The sequence below is a fragment of the Cornus florida genome, unplaced genomic scaffold (genome assembly GCF_030987335.1).
Source record: "Cornus florida cultivar Cherokee Brave unplaced genomic scaffold, ASM3098733v1 CherokeeBrave_3.0.0_Hap2_Chr04, whole genome shotgun sequence".
Lineage (NCBI taxonomy): Eukaryota > Viridiplantae > Streptophyta > Magnoliopsida > Cornales > Cornaceae > Cornus > Cornus florida.
The window spans coordinates 81,647,314-81,668,730 of record NW_026775574.1 but is presented as its reverse complement, the minus strand read 5'-3'; the positions used below and the strand labels follow the sequence as shown (position 1 = coordinate 81,668,730).

Below are 21,417 nucleotides of genomic sequence, written 5' to 3'. Positions count from 1 at the left end.
TTGGTGACTAATGTCTATGCAGCCGTTGGGGATTCATTGTTTAGCAATCTTGAGGTTATAGGTGTAATGATTGTCGTATAGTGGGGGTATTAGTCGTTGGTAAGATTATGAGATGGTGTAGATGTGTGTTAGATGACGAGTATTGGTTTGATAGTGATATGTAGATTTGAGTTTGAGCTTGATTGTGAGATGGATAAGGTTCCTTGTCTGGGATTTTGTGTATCCTTTAAAGGATGAGTTGAGTTAGGATGTTGTCATGTTCAGGGGTCTTGTGACCATTCTTCTTTCGAGCTTTGAAACCTTGTGTAGCGGTGTAGAGGGGACCAGTGTTGGTTTAAGTCGAGTGTTGAATCCAGCGGGTTTTATGTATAATGTTGTGAGTGGTGAGTACCCTCATAGGGTGGTGAGCATTGGGTCCTTCTGGCAGTAGTGTGTGATTACCTATTGGCGCCGGGTTAAAGGCAATAAGGTTGTTGAGTTCCTAGTCTTACAGTTTGATGAGGTGTTTCTCGAAAATGTGTGTGGCTGTGGGCCTCCTTCTTTAAGGAAGGTAGATTTCGGAGACGAAATCTTTTAAAGTTGGGGAGAATGTAGTATTATGACTTATATATATATATATATGTATTAAATGGAAAAAAAAATGGCGGGGACCCACCATTTTATTCATTTGTGGTTAAGAGGCATTTTGGCCTTACCTTTTTCTCTTTAACTCTCTCTCTCCCGGCAATTCTATCATTTCCTCTCTTTATTTTCATTTTTATTTTCTTTTTCATTCAAAGCTTCAACTCTTGATTAATCTTCAACCGGTGAAAATTTTTGGGTGCTGTTTGCGGCAAATCAAAGAGCTTGGCGAGATCTTCAAGTGGGTGCAAGCAATTTTAGTTTTGGTACATCCTAGGAATTCTGAAAATTTTGACCCATTTAAGGGTTTTCTACAAAATTGAGGTAGGAGTGTTCTAATCCATGACTTCTTAGATTTTTGTGAATTTTTCTTTTTAATTTGACCATAAGCATGCTTAATTTTAATTATCTTGTCCATTGCTATGTGGTTGTATGTGCGCAAAATGACAAATGTGTTTTACATGCTAATTGGGTTATATACATGGCTATTTACATTATTGTGAAAAAGCATGCTTAATTTTGGTATATTGTGTGACTTGTGAATTCTCAATTGTTATGGAAATTGATGTTGTAGTTATGAAATAATTGTTTTGAATTTCCTATAAAAAATAATAATAATAAAATGATGATGATGTAGAAGAGCATGTAGAATTTTATTGTTGAATTGTGCTTAGAAGTATGAACCATTTATGCATCCATTGGGAATAAAAGAGAAAGGGAAAAGTGTTACAGAAAACAAATGAAATTGTTTTTGGGAAAAAAAAAAATAGAAATGTGTTTGCAAAAACCGGATGCCTAGGAGGCGCCTAGTGGTCCGTGGTGTTAGTGTAGTCTAGAAGGGAGTGTGGTTGAGTTAACTAGGCCGGATGCGACACCTTAGAGGTGCCTTGTGGTCGTGGATAGTTAGTCAATCCTCCTTTCATGACGTCTTCGAGGTGCCTTGGGTTGGATTACATTAACGGTTTGGAAGTTGAAATGGAGATATTTCGGATAAGGGGAGCGACATGGGCATGGCATTGCATTTCATTGTCATACATGGTATACTTGTGACTTTGATGACAATTGTGATTATATTTGACGTTGTGGTTATGGATTGTATTCCTTTATAGTATGATCCCGTTCTCTTAATTTCTATTCTATATGTGGATTCACGGGGTCATAAGAGGTGTATCTTAGACACCTCCTACTGAGCTTATGCTCACTTCATTATTTAAACATTTTTTAGGTTTGGGAAAGGGAGTGGTGGACGATATTCCTCTACAGGTTTTGATGGGTTAGTGGACTGTTTGACCTATTTTGTAGCTATGATCTCATATTATTATTATTATTATTATTTATAAACCTTGGGATGACACGTATATTATGTATTTCCATAGGAAAGAATGGTAACGTCTTTTGTTAACCTCGGGTTCGGGTAAAGACCTGGTTAGTGATTCGGACCCTCGGGTTCGGGTTGATACAACATGGCTCTAAATTAATTTTACATTTGAAATACAACGGAAAAATATAAATTACATTATTGAACTTTCAAATGGCTAAATCAAAGCCTTAATTACATTCGTCTAAAGATAAAATTACATTTAATTAATCTATAAGCTTTATCCATGGCCCAAGTATGCATCATCATCATCCAATCACAAATATACATATATCATCATCATATATTAATATATACATATGCATGTATAAATTTGGATCCATGAATGATGATTTTCTTAAAAAAAAATAAAAATGTGATCTCTAGACATGAATCAAATCTAACTCTGATACCATTGTTGGGGAAACAGAAGTTTTAAAAACTTTTAGAGGGATTTTCAAATAAAGATATTGATTCATGTGTAGAGACAAGTTTTTTGCATAAAGAAGATAATGATCCATTCAATTAAAGATAGAAAACTTACATCAAGTTTGAGTAAACCTTAAATCTTTCATCTAAAGTGAATGTTCTCTCTTATTGTAGATCTCTCAGCTATACGCCTCTTCCTTATTCAGCCATCTTCTTGGTAGTGATCTTGCCTTTAGGAATCACCTATAAACCTTTATGAATGACCTTGGAGAGCTAAGCTTGTGGGAGCCTCCATTAGATTAGAATACTAACCTTAAAATCTTAGAGAGAGAAAATATTTTTTTATCTTCCAAAAAATTAATGCACAAAGGTGTAATCTAAAATATACATGGACCCATGTATATATAGGCAAAATAAAAATAAAAATTGAAGACAATATTTTTCTCAATCTCTAAAATTCACGTGATATCTCAAATCTAATGGGCCTTCAATATCAACTTGGGCTATGGGTGAGAATCCCTTGGGCTTGCTATTTTCTTGGTTACAGTGAATTAATAATTGGCCCGGTCCATTATACCATGGCCGGACCCAATTTAATTAATTCATAAATCAATTTCTACTCCACTAAAAGAAATTAATTGAACTCCAATTAAATAATAAATAACCTCTAAGTCAATATTGCATTTTGACCCCTCTATATATAGTTAGTTATCAGATAAATAAAGCCATCAATCCGACTATTAAATTAATATATTTATTTTGGTACCTTCGATTATTTCCGACTTGATCACAATAAAAATTTGTTTGACAACAATAATAATTTAAATAAATAAATATATAGAAAATCATTTTGTCTAAAACACATGAAGACCTTCGAATTTACTTTGTGATCAACCATAATCAATACAAAATAAATACAAGTAGTAATGATGTTAATATTGAAAATATAACCCTCTAACTATTAATTACATAATTACCCAAAGTGCCTGTCTTTGAATTCTGAAGTATCCGCCGAACAAATTAAAGTAATTAGTAATTAATAAAAGAGTCTATACTTTTCTCTTACTTAAGAATCAAATACAATGACAGTGATAGGGAGCAATTGCATAAAATGTCTCTCGCAATATATTTCAACTTAACGTGGATCCGGTTTATGTCATAGTTAATTAAGAGTTTATCCATAATTACCGACTATGAACTATTTATGATTACTAAAAATTTTACATACATATAAATATCTCTTTTAATCAAGTGGACACTATCAATTCCATAATGGATCGAAACATAATATATTGAATTCACCAATTGTATAAAGCATAAATATTTCAGATATGTTAGGAACATATGTCACTTTAATCCAATTAGGAATTCACTATGCCAGTGCATACAAATCTCAACATTCCCCAAGTTAAAACAAGTAAACTTTTCAGTTTCAAATAGCAAGAAAGTCCTAGAGATGCTTCTGAGACTTTTGAATACAATGACAGAGCAGATAAAGTATATCAAATCTTTGAGTACAATCAAAGAGATAGTTTTTAGTTTGAAACAAAATGTCTTGGAATATGAAATTGTTATCTGGCTTCAATCACTGAAAGTGTTATAGTATTCACTGAATTGTTTTCAGCATTGCTAAGTGACGGATTTGTATTCATCACACATTGGCCGATAGAAAATGCAAGTTCCTTAGGTGTTGGTAGAGGTGCATATTCATTACTAAGCATTGAGACAACATCAGACATGGTAGGTCGATCATTTGCATTTCCTTGGACACACAGAAGCCCTATGTTAATGCATCTCAACAATGTAGTAGTAGAAGAAGGATTTTTACCCAATATTGGATCCACCAACTCCATCCCTCTATCAGCACTCCACAACTCCCACGCCTGAAACATTCAATTATATAATTTATAAGTATCATGTACAATTTAATCTTAAATCATCATTTTTTCTAGATAGAAGAAGTTTGAATAAAAAGCAAAGGAAATGTATGTTAGCTGCTTACGTATCCAAGGAGGTGAAGAGAGTCATTGTGATAAAAACTAGTGTTCTTCTTGCCACTCACAATCTCAAGCAATAATACTCCAAAGCTAAACACATCAGATTTTATTGAGAAAAGGCCCTCCATTGCATATTCAGGAGACATGTACCCACTAAATTTTAACATACAATAGAACCAGTTTGAGTAACTCGTAGGAGATCTTTCTTTAAGATATCGTATCTAAGTTGTGCATGTGTTAGCAAAGAATTTTTCTTGTACTTACAAAGTTCCAACAATACGGTTTGTGTTTGCTTGTGATTCATTACCACCAAATATTCTTGCCATGCCAAAATCTGATATTTTGGGGTTCATTTCGCTATCCAACAGAATGTTACTGGCCTTCAGATCTCTATGAATTATACGAAGCCTTGAATATTGATGTAGGTAAAGAAGTCCTTGAGCAATTCCTTCAATGATGTGAATCCGTGTACTCCAATCCAACATCCCTTGTTTGTTTGGATCTGTCTTGAGTTACACATTAATAAACATAAATTGAATATATATATATAAGTTTAAACAAATATTAAATATGGGAGAACACTAACCAAATAGAAAGAAATCCAAACTTTTGTTAGGCATATATTCGTAGATTAATATGTTTTCATCTTGCTCAATGCAGCAACCCAAAAGTTTAACAAGATTCCGATGTTGGAGTTTTGCTATCAATACTGTCTCATTTTTGAACTCTTGGAGCCCTTGTCTAGATCTTCCGGAAAGCCTTTTCACTGCTATTTCTTGCCCCCTTAGTAAATTACCCTGTTTAAGGAAGAGGAGGAGGAGGAGGAGGAGGAGGGGGAATGAAGAAACATGTGTAAGTGCAGATGAGGAAGCCATCTTATCACCAAGTTGACAGGGAGGCCAAATCAAGTTGTTAAATGAATAGTTTTCAACAAATAATTTGGAGGATTCCAAAATTATCATTTGTGCTAAAGTAAAGCGCTTCAGTTTATTTCTTAAACATTTACCTTGTAAACAGGTCCATATCCTCCTTCTCCGAGCTTATTTTCTGCGGAGAAGTTACCTGTTGCAGCAGAGACACTCGCAAAGCTAAACATTGGCAACTCAACTTCCTTCTTCCCGCTTCTCCTTAGATTATTCCCAGCGTTTGTCTTGGCATCTGCATTAGCACTAGCACTAGCACCAGAATTAAAATCAAATAATAACAAGTCCTCACTTGAATCTTCCTTCCCTGTTTATCACAGAACAAGAAGCCATTGTCAATTATTTGGAAATCACGCTTTTTTGAAAGATATTAAGTTCCTAAAATTGACAATTTGTGGTAATTCTAATGTATGTTTGCTTAAATGTAGCTTTTTAATGAGGTTATGTTTTCATTTCCTAATTAATTTAAACACATCTTATACCCATTAGTTTGAGCTTCCTCCTGATTAAACAGCATATGAAGCCACCAGAAATAAGTAGTACTGCTAGCGAAACCAGCACTGTTAGGATCACCTTCAAGTTCTTCCTGGCACCTGAGACGGTTATAATAGAGTATGGTTAATAATAATTGAAAACAAAATATGTAATTTGCAGGAAGGCATTTATGGCAAATTGCAGCCACATACCTCCAGCTTTCGGAAGCTCAGAAGCAGCTAGTTTCAGATAGAGATCTTGTTTAGTACTGCTGCTTCCATCTAAGAGTTGTTGTAGATTCAGTAAAGCCCCTTCCCACACTAAACAACCATTACTAACACGAGCATAAGCTGTGCAAGAACAATTTTGCTTGCAAGCTGATCTACACCGTTCAAGGCTTCTATCAGGAAGCACTTTCGAATTTTCTGGAAATGCTGTGTTTGGAATTTTTAAGAATCCATCAGTCACCCCATTGGTACCATTTTGGCACTCCAGTGGGGTCTTTCTCACACAACCATCTGACCAATCGTTTAGCTTCGTGTCTTCAACTGAGAATGGCTCAAAACCTGGCAAACATTCACAATAAGAGGTCTGATTCTCTCTGGAGGTCAAATTCTCTCTGGAGATGCCAAATGTCCCGCAAAAAGCATAAACTTTTGTTTGGAGGGGTTGCTCCCAAAAAGTTTCCCAATCCCATCTGTGAACGACCCATGATGTTAGAATCCTCAATTTTCCCGACGTATCCATCACACATCTCATTAAAAAAGAAGTAGAATTCACAGTAGAATATGTAGTGTAGCTTTTGTTTTCATTTGATATGAAAGTGTATTTGAAGAACATATAGATCTCCGATCTGGGAAGAGAGCTAAAACTATGACCATTCCAAGCTCCGGTGCTCCAATATCTTTTGGACTTGTTCCACTCTAGAACAAATTGATTTCTTTCGATTGGATCTATCCCGTATGAAAACCTACCAGGAGCAGGATCTTCTGAATTTTTCCACGAAGTTAGGACCTGAGTTTTGCCAGTATGTTTATCGATGCCAAGCTTTGCACCAGGCAGCAATGTATCTGTGGGGTGATCATAACTCTGCCAATATATTGTAGATGGATTTGAAGCGTCTCTAACTACAAAATTTCCATTATCTTGAAGCACTGCTTCAGTGGAATTTCGTAGAGGTGACACAAAATTTGTTGACCAAATTGGTTTCCTTGAAAAATTGGTGAACATGACTAAGTTACCATCACTAGAGAACTCGAGTTGTAAAGAAGACTGTTCAGACAATGTCTGTTCTCTGTTAGCTACCCAAACTATGATGTCATCAAATTTTTTGTACCATATGCCAAGGTAGAGTTTAGGAGGAGTACCTTTTTTGAAGAAACCGAGTTCAAAAATGCTACCTTGGGACACTATAGTCTGGCTTACTAATAGAGACTGGTTCATTGAAAGAGTATCACCACCTCCAATAGAGAAACACGAGTTGTGTAACAGGAGCAGAAGCAGAACACAGAGAGAAACAGGAGTTGTTATAGTGCCACTGGCCCTCATTAGTTGCCACATCTTGAAAGAAGAATGAGAAGGAGAAGAGACCTCCAAATAGATATCTTTGCAAAAAATGTTCCTCAAGTTCAAGGTCTACACGTACAGATCACAGACGCGTCCATACATTTACTTCTCATGTTCGAAGTCTCTGCCAATTATTCAACAAGTCAACCCTTAAGCTCAAATTGAGTATCCGTAATTTTTTTTTTTACTTAACGTGTATTATCTCTTATGCGAGTCATTTTAAACAAGTATTATGTAATATATATTGAACTACGTTACTAGGGCTTAGTTGAAAAAGACTTATGTCCTGGTGTCTCATGACTCATATGATCCGAATTCTACCCAATAAGAAGAATTTGTCCTTGCTACTTTTCTCATGCATTTGTTTTTTTTTTTCTTCTGTTAATGTAGTATTTTTCTTACTTAAGTTGTAACCAAGAGTTACGATAAAAAGAAAAAATAAAAATAAAAAAATAATAATAATAATAATATATGGGAAGCGAGTAAAATTTTCAAATTAACTTTGTTTCGAGTCACGAAAAAAACAATACCATTAAAATCACAAAAAACATGAAGTTGCAATGACCCATATAGTATTTTTTTTTTATTTTATTATTAATTTTTATTGTTGTCCTGTCAACAAACTCACACAATTGCATGTACCTACTGAAACTTGTCCCCTTGTCCTTCTACTTTGAAGGTGAAAAAATATCACTAGGTTACAGTTATTTGTGATGTAAATATAAATATTCAAAAAGTAATTAGTTGTCTGTCTTATAAATTTTATTTGTGCAACTACTGGTTATGAACATAATTTCATTAATTCTTTTATCTTGGCTGGTGTTGATTCTTCAACATAATTTGCTAGGAAGTAGTCTGTGGACAAACAATTTAATGCGGGTGGTTTTGTAGGTACAAGTTCATTTGAATGGAAACCACAGACCAATAGCTTGATGCCGGTCCTTCTCATGGGGCAGACAATGAGGGACAAGTTCAATGGAAACCAAGTCTTTGATGAGCAGTTGGATTCTTTTATTGTCATTAAAATCTCTGAGACCTAAAATTAAGTTTGGTAGTTGACCTAGTTTGATGGATTTTTTTTTTAATGTATTAAATTCACCCTGAAAAATTTTGCACTCCTAATAATGCTGCAGTAGAGTTCCATCAATATCACCCAAAGTTGCAACTTTCCCCATAAGCCTAGAGCCTTTGTTCTTCGATTAAGGCGTCATTTGACATAGCTTTTGCTTCTACTTTTATTCTGAAGAGGAAGTGAAGCAGAAGTTAGCACTTCTATCTGGCTTATAAATAGTGTTTGGAAACTGTATTTTAAAAGAGTTTTTATGAATACAAAACTTTTTTTTGTTTGTTTGGCACAACATTTGTTAAAGCTCTTTTACTATTAAAATAACGATTTTGTCCTTAAAATGGTGCATTGCTGGTCACATCTTCAACTGTGAAGAGATATTGAGATAATTAATAGATCATCAAAATAAATACGCAAAGCATAATTGCTTCGAGAGTTGTTTAAATAAGTTACTCACACCAAAATCAAAAATTGATATTTGGGATACAACTTATCATTAATTTTATATTTTTAGAATACAATCTTAATTTTTTAATGATAAATAAGGATAAATCGGCCAAAGGCATGAATGAGGCTGCCAATGTTGAGTCTGAATACAAGCACTAGGATCCAACAAAGTTGTAGCAAACATGTTAGCTAGATGGAACTCATGTAAATGAAAAACTGCTCTATCCATTATAGCAACTGGATCCCATCAAAGTCCATATAAAACCTCTGATAAACTGTTATATCCATTATATTCCTACTTTTCCAAATCTGCCAAGAAATAGAATATGCAAGACTAAACAATTTGGTAGATGCTGGAACACCACTCCATATTATTATTCAACCATTCCCACCTTTGATATCAAGCACCATCACAACTGTCAACATTTAGCCTAAGTAGTGGGAATCTAAAACTATAATGAAAAGAAAATCATTCACTCTTCTTTCTGTTAATAGTTATTTCTTCAAACAGGTGGTGGGAAGTGAAAAGAAAATCAATTCACTCTTCTTTCTATCATAGTTATTTTAATCAAACAGGTGGTGGGAAGTGAAAAGGAAATCGATTTTCTATTATATTTCTTTCATCAAACAGATGGTGTGCACCAAAAATTATAATGAAAAAAAAATCAATTGCCATTGACATGGTCTCTAAAGTGGATCGATTGTTATCAACATGTAAGAATTTAAGAAATAGGAAAAATAATAATGTAGAATAAATCCTAATGTGAAGTTAAGAATTCAAAATCATAATAGTCTACCTGTACAAACCAAACTCGAACATATTTTTAATCTGACTTCATCAATTTAACACTAGAAAATTCAAAAAATGCATTTCAATTTCATGTTTGTATCCAATATGAGAATATTGTGGCCGGAATACTGTCGGGTGAGAAAATCATTGCCGGTGTCGAGAGATAATCAACGGAATCGTGAGAAACTAGGCAGCGTGAGCAAAACGTTGACGTCTTGAAGAAAGAATCGCCGAAATTAAACAAAAAAGCATTGCCGAAGTTGGTGACAGGATGTTCTCCTAAATTTGTGGCTGTGGATGGTCATCCGTCCCAATTGAATGCCGCCGGTGGATGTGAGCGTTGATGCTATCGTCGGAAAAAAACTTAGAACCGAAGATTAAAAGAAATCGCCGGAGAAGACAAGTGCAGAAACCTAGGAGATACATTCGTGAATTGGCATCAATGGCAAGGGTTTTGCTTGGGACATGATTGGAATAAACATTTGTTTACCCATAAAACAAAGGGCACGATGGGAATTATAAAAGTTTCACTAAAATAAGAAACGGCTTCCCGTGTCTCTCTTGGAAGAGTGTTTTCCAAAAGCTGTCCCCTACCAGATTCGCCTAGAAGAGATTAAAAATGTCAAAAGCTCTTCAGCTAAGCAATCCAAACACCTTTGAAAATGACTTTTGGACTTTGAAAGAAAAAAGCACCATTTGAGACACAAATCCTAATACCTTCAAATTATTTTTCAAGGATCTTAGTTGGTTAAACTAAATTACATGGTTTTGAAGAAATTTTAAACACACGTGAATGTTTTCTTAATTTCTTAAAGGAAATCAATTTTTATAATTATATAGATGTATAAATACAAACATATATGAATGTTCTTTTAATTTCTTAAAGAGAATGGAAGGCTCAATTCGCAAAAGCAGACAACATTAGAAGCCAGATGGAATGTGATTAGGAATTTAGGATGTTTTGTGTTGCATCTGTTGGTACGGCGGGTCTTGCGGGAGGAATCGTGATTAATTTCACAGGATCAAATATGGTTTTCTTCAGCTATGTCACTTTCTTGGCATTCCTTTCTAATTCTATGAGTAGATTTATATTTCAGAGGTGCCACTCCGATCTCTGACTTTATTTAGAGAAAGTTTTATACAAATGAAACGTTAAAAAGCACTTGGTGAACAAAATATTAAATACATAGATACAGATTTTCCGCTCAATCAAATATGGGTGTGCACTTAGCTATGTTACATTACACTATTGGAGATACTGGTTATACATAGCTATTATGCCTACATTTGATATTTATAAATTAAAGACAGTAAATTGTTCAATGGAACTTCAGGACCTCTTTGCCTTTTCAGAATGTGAGATCTAATTACCAAATTGTTGCAACGTCGTAAACCAGTGATCATGCAGAGTGTGATGACCATGGCGAAGCTTAAATTTGCATTTTGTTCAGTAGTTATTTCAAATATTCTTTACGCATTATTTGGCATCATGCTCACAATACACAATAGTTTCTGTAAACATGCATTCATTCACGTCAATTGTGCAGTCTGATAGTCTTAAAATTTCACAAAACTGTAGTATTTCTTGTAGTGACTTTTATAGATTGCAACAGAACAATGATGCCCATTTGAAACATCATGGCCAGTTTGATGATTTTAAATTGAACTGATTAGCGTACTCAATTTGAGAGTTTGACTATCATTATATAGAAGCAGAAAACTACAAATATGGAAAAAGAATAAAAATCAAATCAAGAATAAAAATCAAATCTCTAAACAAAAGCCTAAAATGAAAACCTAATAAATCTGTCACCATCATCGAGTCAATCTATAGATATGATTTCCAACATTCCCCCTCAAGCTGGAGCAAATATGTTGACCAAGCCCAGCTTGACTATGGAAGACCGAAGAAGAGAAGGCCTAACATGCAATATTTTTTATTTTTGTCATTTTTCATTTACTGGAAATTTATGAATTTTTCGAGAGCATTTATGTCCTTTCTCGTTTTGCGTGCTGAACACCGTGGGGTGTGCCAGGTGTGTCCGAGAGTTGGTTGGGGCATTTCTTTGAGTTCAGGACTCTTAGAAATGTAATGGTTATAATTTCGTAATTTTTTTCGTTTTTCGAGCCAGACGGTCTAGTGTGGGACCCGCTATCGGGATTCTTATGTACGGGAGTTGTGTCACGGGTCCACTACATACCATGCATAATTATTTGGTGCATATTTAAATGGTTGTGTGTCATTTTATGTGGGTGTTGTTTAATTGAATTATATATATATATATATATATATATATATATATATATATATATATATGAATAGAAAATAAGTGAGATATTTTTCATTGGTGGGACCCACTACCAATTGCTCCAACTTTTAATGGCCAAAGAGGCCATTTTGGCCTCATTTTTCATTCTCTCTCCCATAAGCTCTCTCTCTCTCTCTCTTTCTGTTCTTTTTTTCTTTTTCTTTTTTTACAATTTCAAGCTCCAATTACTCTATCATCTTTTGGAGATTGTTGGTGCCATTTGCGGCAAGTTAAAGAGCGCGTCGAGATCTTCGATTTGATCGGAGCCAATCTCCGTTTGGCCACACTTGGGATTTTGATTTTTAGGGCATTAATTGGGGCTTTTCTACAAAATTGAGGTAAGGGTCTCTAATCCATGTATTTTTGTACCTTTGTGAGTTAATTCTATGTGATATATTGACAAACATGCTTAATTTGTATATGAAGTATATGATTTTGTGTATTAGTTGATATTGTGCAAATTAATATGCTTAATTGGTAATATTCCTTGCCTATTATGTTTAGAATTTACCAAATTTTATATTGTGAATGCATGATGTTCTCTTGGGATTTCTTGTAAAATTATGTTATGCGATTTGAGCTTAAATTAGGTGTATGATAATGGATATTGGCGTGACATTGAAAAGCATGATGCATTCATGCATAACATTGGGCAAGGAAATTGGGAAAAATTGTTTTGAAATGAAAGAAAGGGGTTTTTGGGAAAAAGTTTTAATAAATGGTTTTGCGAAAACCTAGAAGCCAAGGGGGTACCAAGGGTCTACGGCGTTAATGTGACCTAGAGGGAACTAGGAAAAACCCTTAGCGTGGTTGAGTTATCTAGCCCCAAATGACGCTACGGGGATACCATGGGTCAGGGACAGTAGCCAATCTTTCTCTCGTGTCGCCAAGGGGTCACCGTGGGACGGGTTGTGTTAACGGTTTGAAAAGTAATAAGTGGAAGTGATTTTGAATTAGGGAGAGACATGGCATGGCATTGCATTTCATGTCACGACATTAATTATTTTTGGCCTTGAAATTATATTGTATTTTCTCTTGACATAACATGATCCCGTTTTCACCCTATTTCTATTCCTTGTTTGGATTCATGGGGTCTTAAGAAGCATGTTTTAGGCACTACCTACTGAGCAATTCGCTCATCCCTTATATTAACATTTTTTAGGTTCTGGAAGGGAAGTGGCAGATGATGTTCCACCACAGGCTTAGACGGGATTTAGAAAATCTATTTTGTCACCTTTTGTAACCGAGTCCCATTTTGTATAACTTTGTATATTCTGTGATTGTAATTGAAACTATGTTATTTTGTAGTAACTTGAATTAATTTGTAAGGATCTTTAAGGCATGTAACGAACTTATGTTTATATATTGAGAATTCGAAATGAAAGATTACTTATAAAAGCATTTCAATGTGATGGAACTCATTTTGATTTAAATTGGTGTATCAAACACATTTGTGGTCTAATTCAAAATATGTATGTCTATTCATGTTTTACATTGTTAGATATATGATGTGGGACAGGTTTGGGTTTTGAGTAAGGTCACAAAGGGACCAAAGGAGTGCCTAGGTGCACAAGTTCAAAATTTTAGGCTTTTCTAGGCATTTTTTTTGGGTTCTAATCTTCTGGAACCGGTTCAGCATTTGTTGAACCGGTTCAAGGGGTGTTTTGGTTCACGTTTGGGCATTTTACCCATGTGGAACCAGTACCAAGATTTGGGAACCGGTTCAAGTCCTCCAGTGGACTTTTTGGCCTTTATAGTTTTGTCAACTTAGATCACCTAACTTCGTGTGGACATAACTCCTTCGTTACAAGCCTAAATAGGTTCATTCTTAAGCCCATTTTCAAGGATTTTAAGTTAGCTTTCCAATGAGACCAACCTCATCTTCAAATTCCATTCATGTTGAGAGATATGGTTGTTTTAGTGGAATAATGTCGGAATTCCCCTTGAACCGAGTAAGGGCACTTTTGAGAAATCCTAATTAATGACCGTAGAACCTCTTCGAATGTCATGGAATGACTCGAATGATTATTTTAATTTTTATTGGACTAGTTTAATGGCATATTATCCTCTTATGTTGTAAAATGACCATTTTACCCCTAGTGTGTCCTCGGGTTCGGGTAAGGATCCGGTTAGCGATTCGGACCCCGATTTGGGTCATTACAAACTTGGTATCAGAGTTATAGGTTTGAAAATCTAAGGACGACGGGTAGGGTTGGCCTAAGTGGGATATGAGTTGATTTGGAAATATTGACTGTTAAAGTGTTTAATGTTTTGAGAAGTATGCTTACTTGCTACTTATTTATATGTTTACAGTTTTGAATGCATGCGTATTTGCTAAGTGCTTATGTGATGTTTCCATTTTTCATCATTTTTCATTTTTAGAATTTTTCGTTTCGGCAAGGGTATTTTCGTCTTTTCTCGTTTTGCGTACCGGACACCGTCGGGTGTACCGGGTGTGTTGGAGAGTTGTATGGAGCATTCTATTAAGTTTAGGACTCTTGGAAATGCAAGGGTTGTCATTTTTGCATTCTATCATTTTTTGGGCCAGACTGTCTCGTGAGGGACCCGCTATCAGATTGTCATGCACGGGAGTTTTGGTTTGGTCCATTTGCATATCATTTATTTTCTTTAATGTGTTTATGTGGCGTTTATATGATTGTGTGCATGTTTATAATTTTGTGGTGGAGAAATTAAAAAGGAAAAAAATAAAACAAAAAGTAATTTTAAGTGGTGGGACCCACCATTATCATTTTTAGAGGCCTAGAGACCACCTTTGGTGTCTCACTTTCTCTTTCCCCGTAATCCTCTCTTTCACTCTCTTGTTCTTCATATTTCTTTTTTCTTTTGCATCAAAACTTTAAGTTTAAATTAATCTCTCATTTGTTGGAGTTTTTGGGAGCCGTTTGCGACAAGACGAAGGGCTTATCAAGATCTTCAATTTGATATGAGCAATTTAAGCTTTGGCTAACCCTAGAAAATTCGAGATTCTAGGGATTTTTGGGGAAAATTGGGGATTTTCATCTAACCTTAAGGTAGGGGTGTTCTAATGCATGAATTTTTATATTTTTGTGTGTTTTTTTTAGCTTAAATTAATGTCTAACATATTCAATTGATGTAGAATTTTATGCAAAACTTTGTGTAAATGATAAGCATGGAATATATGTGATTATTTGTTAGTTGTTTTAGGGTGATTAAACATGCTAGTTGTTTTACAATGATTAAACATGCTTACATGAATTTAAATCCATGCCTTATATGCTAGTTATGCAAAGTTAATGTTAAATGAGAGTTTTAGTATGTAGTTTATAATTTGCTTTATGTAGCATGTGTGAAAGTTTTATGGTAAGATTGATAAATTGAAGTATGAAGCATTTCATGCATAAATTGGGAAAGAGAAAGGGGGGAAAAGTGCATTAAAACAAATGAAATTGTTTTAGGAAAAAGGTTTTTCTAAACGTGTTTGAAAAACCGGACGCCTAGGAGGTGCCTAGTGGTCCATGATGTTAGTGTAGTTTAGAAGGGAGTGTAGTTGAACTAACTAGGCCGGATACAATGCCTTGGAGGTGCCTTGTGGTCGTGGATAGTTAGTCAACCCTTCTTTCGTGACGCCTTGGAGGTGCCTTGGGTCAGATTACACTGACGGTTTGGAAGTTAAAACGGATGTGTTTCGGATATGGGGAGCGACATTTGCATGTCATTGCACTTCATTAGCATCTATGGTGCGTGTAACGACCCGAACCTGAGGGTCCGAATCGCTCACCGGGTCCTTACCCAAACCTCTGGTCAACAAAAGACGTTACCATTCTTTCCTATGGCAATACATAATATACGTGCCATCCCAGGGTTTATAAATAATAATAATGCTAATAATAATAATAATATGAGATTATAGCTACAAAATAGGTTAAACAGTCCACTATCCCATCATAACTTGTAGAGGAACGTTGTCCGCCACTTCTTTTCCCAAACCTGAAAAATGTGAAAATAATGGGGTGAGCATAAACTCAGTAGGAGGTGTCTAAGACACGCCTCTTATGACCCCATGAATCCACGTATAGAATAGAAATCAAGAGAACGGGATCATACAATACCAGGGATATAATCCATAACCACAACATCAAATATAACCACAATTGTCATCAAAGTCAAAAATATACCATGTATGCCAATGAAGTACAATGCCATGCCCATGTCGCTCCCTTTATCCGAAACATCTCCGTTTCAACTTCCAAACCGTTAGTTAAAACTGACCTAAGGCACCTTTAAGGCGTCACTAAAGGAGGATTGACTAACTATCCATGACTATAAGGCACCTCCAAGGCGTCGCATCCGGCCTAGTTAACTCAACCAAACTCCTTTCTAGACTACACTAACACCATGGACCACTAGGTACCTCCTGGGCGTCCCATTTTCGTAAACACATTTTAAAATTTTTTCCCGAAAAACAATTTCATTTGTTTTCTAAAACACTTTTCCCTTTCTCTTTTATTCCCAATAGATGCATGAATGCTTCATGCTTCTAAGCACAATTTAATAATAAAATTCTACATGCTCCTCTACATCATCATCATTTTATTATTATTATTATTATTATTATTATTATTATTATTATTATTATTTTTTATTTATAGGAAATTCCAAACAATTATTTCACAACCACAACATCAATTTCCATAGCAATTGAGAATTCACAAGTTACATAATATACCAAAATTAAGCATGCTTCTTTACAATAATGTAAATAGCCATGTATATAACCCAATTAGCATGTAAAACACATTTTTCATTTTAAGCACATGCAACCACAATAGCAATGGACAAGATAATTAAAATTAAGCATGCTTATGGTTAAATTAAAGAGGAAAATTCACAAAAATCCAAGAAGTCATGGATTAGAACACCCCTACCTTTTAATTGTAGAAAAGCCCCAAAATCCCTAAATTCAAACCCAAGAAATTCGAAATCCCAAGTGCTCCAAACTAAAAATTGCTCTGATCAATACAGAGCCTATGACGAGCTTATCAACTTTGCCTTAAGTGGTAAGATCAAATTCTCAATAATTAACTTTACCTCAAGGCTTGAAGTATGTATGGAAAAAAAAGAAAAATAAAAAAGAAAATGGAGCCGAGAAGGAGAATCTCGTGGCTGCTAGGTGAGAAATGAAGACTCTGCCAATGTAATAAGTTATTTGTAATGACATTCAATAATGGTGGGTCCCATGGCCACTTAAAATATCTTTTAACATTAAACTTTATATAAATATATATCTACATTAACCAATTTACATCCACAAAGTAAACATGTCACCACATAAATGTACAACAATTAGACATGCATAAAATGCAATGAACCCAAAACACAGTCCTTGTATACCACATCCCCAGTAACGAGTCCACCTGGGACCTTCCGACCCAAAAATGAAAAAAATGTCAAAATGACAACCATTGCATTTTCAAGAGTCCTGAAGTTAATGGAATGCCCCAACCAACTCTCAGACACATCCGGCACACCCCATGGTGTCTGGCACATAAAACGAGAAAAAACAAAAATACCTTAAAAAAATTCGAAAAATTCCAGAAAATGGTAAAAATTGGAAACATTACATTCTACCCTCCTTAAAAGATTTCGTCCTTGAAATCTACCCTCCTTAAAGAAGGAGGCCCGCAACCATATATCTTCTCGAGAACACCTCACAAAACCCCAAAACCATAAACTCACCAACATTATTGCCTTTAACGCCAGACGTCACCAGGCAATCACACACCATTGCTACAAAAACACAATGTTTTCCACCCTATGAGGGTACTCATTACTCATGACATCAGAACTCGAGACCAATTAAGCCCTACATGTAATATTTCAATTGGATACATATATATATATATATATATATATATATATATATAGAATTTTCTTTTACTTTAGTCATGCGGGACCCATGGTTGACCACACTTTTATATGCATCACATATACACACATGGGCATCTATTTTTTTTTCCCCACATTTCTGCCGAACACAGCTTCTCTGTCTTCTTTTCAGCTTTTTTTTCTTTTTTTCTTCAAAGCTTCAATTCTTGACTCCTCTCTCAATTCTCGGTGTTTTTAAGTGCCATTTGCGGCAAATTGAAGCTCACGGCGAGACCTTTAAGTTGATAGGAGCAATTCCTTAGTTGGTGCGCCATAGGAAATTCAAAATCCTAGGGTTTGAGGTGAAGAAATTGGGGGTTTTGCATAAAAGTGAGGTAGGGGTCTCTAACCCACATTTTCTTGTTCCTTTGTGAGTTAATTTCTTGTAATTGTTGTTAATTTGTCCAAATGATGATAATTATCCTAGAATAATTGTGTTGTAATGTATAAAGTTCATGATCCTATATATATACACATGCTGATTTGTGTTAAAAGCATGCTTAAATGTTGATTTTCTATGTTTATCGTGTTGTGAATTGTGTTAGAAATGATGTATGTAACTATATATGTTTTCTTTGAAAATTTTGGCAAAGAATGATTCATTATGTTACTTGAAATTATCTTGTTTTCATAGTAGTGAAGGCATGAGACATACATGCATGTCATTAGGCATGAAGGACGGGAAATGTTTTGAAAATGAATAAAAAGGGATTTGGGAAACCTTTTTGAGAAAAGGATTTTTGTGAAAATCCGGATGCCAAGGGGGTACTGAGGGTTTGTGGCTTTAATGTAGCCTAGAGGGAACTAGGGAGATCGCCCTAGCGTGGTTGAGCTAATTGGCCAAATGACGCCGTAGGGTTACCAAGGGTCAGGGACAGTGGCCAATTCTTCTCTTGTGTCGCCAAGGGGGTACCGAGGGACGGGTTACGTTAACGGTTTGAAAAGTGAAGTCTTTTTTTTGAAGTGTAATTTTAAAAAAATGGGGAGTGACATACATAACATTGCATTCATGGCATGGAAATTTGTTAGTCTTGAACTTGAGAAATTTATGTTATGTTTTCCTCGGCTTAGAAAGATCCTTATTCATTATTTGGATTCACGGGGCCATAAGAGGTGTGTCTTAGGCACCACCTACTGAGCAATTTTGCTTACCCCTTTTATTTAACATTTTTTTTAGGAAACGGGAAAGAAGTGGTGGATAACGTTCCACCATAGGCCTAAATTGGATTAGGAGATCGTTTTGCTATTTTTATATTTAAGTCCCATATTTTTTTGTAAAATCTTAGTTTGTTATATTTGGTATAGAGATTTATAAACTCTTGTTATTGTAATTATATTTATGGGCTGTAATTTTATTATAAGTTGTCTAAACATTGTATAACGTGGACTTTAGATCTTAACCATGTATTGTTGGGACTGTAATCACGATATTTGGATTAAATGGTATATGGATGTTCCACCATGAGATGAACTGTGTTGAGGCATGATGAATGGATGAAAGAGATGCTGGAATGTATTATTTGCATTATGTTGGGACAGGTTAGATAAATTTTGAAGGTCCAAGAGAGACCTTTGCATTTTTATGCATATAAGCAGGTTGTCATAGGACCCCTTTTAACGGAGGTCATGCTGAATTTTTTTTATTTTTTAAATGGTATCAGTTTAGGGTCGTTACACTACATCTAAGTCTCAATGGACATCAGTCCACTCTACACTGCTATGTAAGACTCCGAAGCCCAAAAGAAGAACGGTCTCTAGACCACCGAACATGACAATATCCAATCTCAATTTCTCCCTAAAATGACACACAAAACTCCAGAAAAAGAACCCCGTCCATCTCACAATCAAGCTCAACTCTAATATAAACATCTCTGTTAGACCAAACACTCACTACCTAACACTTAACTACACCATTACATACCCGTACAATGACTACCAACCACACCAAGCGGCAATCACTAAACTTATCATCCTCAAGATGACTAAATAATGAATCTCCCAATGACTACATAATCATGAATCACCAGAACAATAAAACAAATTATCATGTACCCAGGTCACAAATCCTCAAAACAAAATCTTCAACAATTAATGATTGAATCGCAAACCCTATACTAGACACTTGGCACTACCTAACAGACTTCGTCACCCAAAACAAATTATCCGAATCCACATTGACACACCGACACAACGCGCAATAGTGCTTTCACTATCCTTGACAAATTGAAACTATCATTGACCTTTGACCCAATATCATGCTAAGAGGGACTGATTCAATAGAAATGGCTGGCTAGGCCATTCTCATCATCGATCCGGTCTCAACACAGATGTCGTTCCTGTCTTCAGGTTCAAACCACATACACACTCTCACACAGTTCACAAGACAACCATGAGATTCACTCGCTATCAATCCATCGTTCTATGTAACCACAACGGCTAACAATCACATACTTACTCTAAAAATTTAAATCATGCTTTAATCATATAACCTTAACAAGCTAGTAATAACATAACACCAAACGTTACAATCATCAACCAGCGTAAAAACTCTCTAATGATCTCATAGCACTCATACCAGGTAGACGACTCCATAACATCATTCGGTTCAATTCTTACTTCTTTAAAGCACACAATACGACCGTCTCATGCCTGAAGCCTCAAAATCAAAATCAATAATTCCCATTATTCCTCAATGGAATCCCACATTCACTTGCTTTAATCATGTATTTCTAAGGCGACATCGACACTTGTCCTCAAGACTTTGCTCAAATTAAACGCCTATAAAAATGTAATGTTTCCAATTGTTACCATTTTCCAATTCCTGGAATTTTCTAATTTTTAGAGGGTATTTTCGTCTTTCCTCGTTTTGCATGCCGAACACCGTGGAGTGTGCCGGGTATGTCCGAGAGTTGAATGGGGTATTTCTTTGAGTTTAGAACTCTTGGAAATGCGAGAGTTGCCATTTCAACATTTATCCATTTTTCGGGCCGAACAATCCCGTATGGGACCCGCTGTCGGAATTGTTGCGTGCGAGAGTTTTGTTTGGGTCCAGTTGCACCTTATTTATTTTATTTTATGTGTTTTATATGGACATGAATTATTAAGTGTGTATGTGTGTGTATATATATATATATATATATATATTGATGGTGGAAATTAAAAAGAAAAGAAAAGATTTATTTCAAGTGGGACCCACAAGGATTTTTCTAGAAATTGGGCAAAGGCCAATTTTTAGCCACATTTCCTTCCCCCTTTTCTCTCTCCCCGGTGGTCTCTCTCTCCCCCCATTTTTCTTTTTCTCTCTCTCTTTTTTTTTTTTTTTTTTTTTTTTTTTTTTTTTTTTTTTTTTTTTTACTTTAAGCTTCAAAATTTGATTTTTCTCTCACCTTTGAGAGATTTTTGATGTCGTTTGTAGCAAATAGAAGAGCACGATGAGAACTATGATTTAATCAGAGCAAATCCCCGTTTGGTGCACCTTGGAATTTCGAATTTGGGGCTGAGAATTGGGCAATTTTTGGGGCTTTTCTCTCA

General features: G+C 35.3%; 1 protein-coding gene across 2 annotated transcripts; it reads right to left on the bottom strand.

The window, feature by feature from the left end:
* Nucleotides 1-3,768: 3,768 nt before the first annotated feature.
* Nucleotides 3,769-7,495, bottom strand: LOC132303659 (receptor-like serine/threonine-protein kinase SD1-8). 2 transcript variants are annotated; one of them, XM_059801007.1, is made up of 7 exons: nt 6,014-7,490; nt 5,810-5,920; nt 5,411-5,634; nt 4,991-5,201; nt 4,669-4,906; nt 4,410-4,557; nt 3,769-4,290 (listed from the first exon to the last, which is right to left on the bottom strand). In XM_059801007.1, exons 1-7 carry the CDS (start codon nt 7,359-7,361, stop codon nt 3,979-3,981), a joined length of 2,592 nt encoding a protein of 863 aa, XP_059656990.1. In that variant the 5' UTR covers nt 7,362-7,490; the 3' UTR covers nt 3,769-3,978. The 2 variants fall into 2 exon arrangements, with proteins under 2 accessions (XP_059656990.1, XP_059656991.1); XM_059801008.1 differs by lacking the exon at nt 4,410-4,557 and having other exon boundaries at nt 4,066-4,290; nt 6,014-7,495.
* Between the last annotated feature and the right edge of the window lie 13,922 nt (nt 7,496-21,417).

What these genes read in the sequence shown, in the direction of transcription:
- LOC132303659 (XM_059801007.1), bottom strand. Translation starts at nt 7,361, where the DNA reads ATGTGGCAACTAATGAGGGCCAGTGGCACTATAACAACTCCTGTTTCT. An exon ending in TGAGCTTCCGAAAGCTGGAG is followed by an intron (nt 5,921 to 6,013) that starts GTATGTGGCTGC and finishes TAACCGTCTCAG; the next exon opens with GTGCCAGGAAGAACTTGAAG. An exon ending in GATATGGACCTGTTTACAAG is followed by an intron (nt 5,202 to 5,410) that starts GTAAATGTTTAA and finishes TTCCTTAAACAG; the next exon opens with GGTAATTTACTAAGGGGGCA.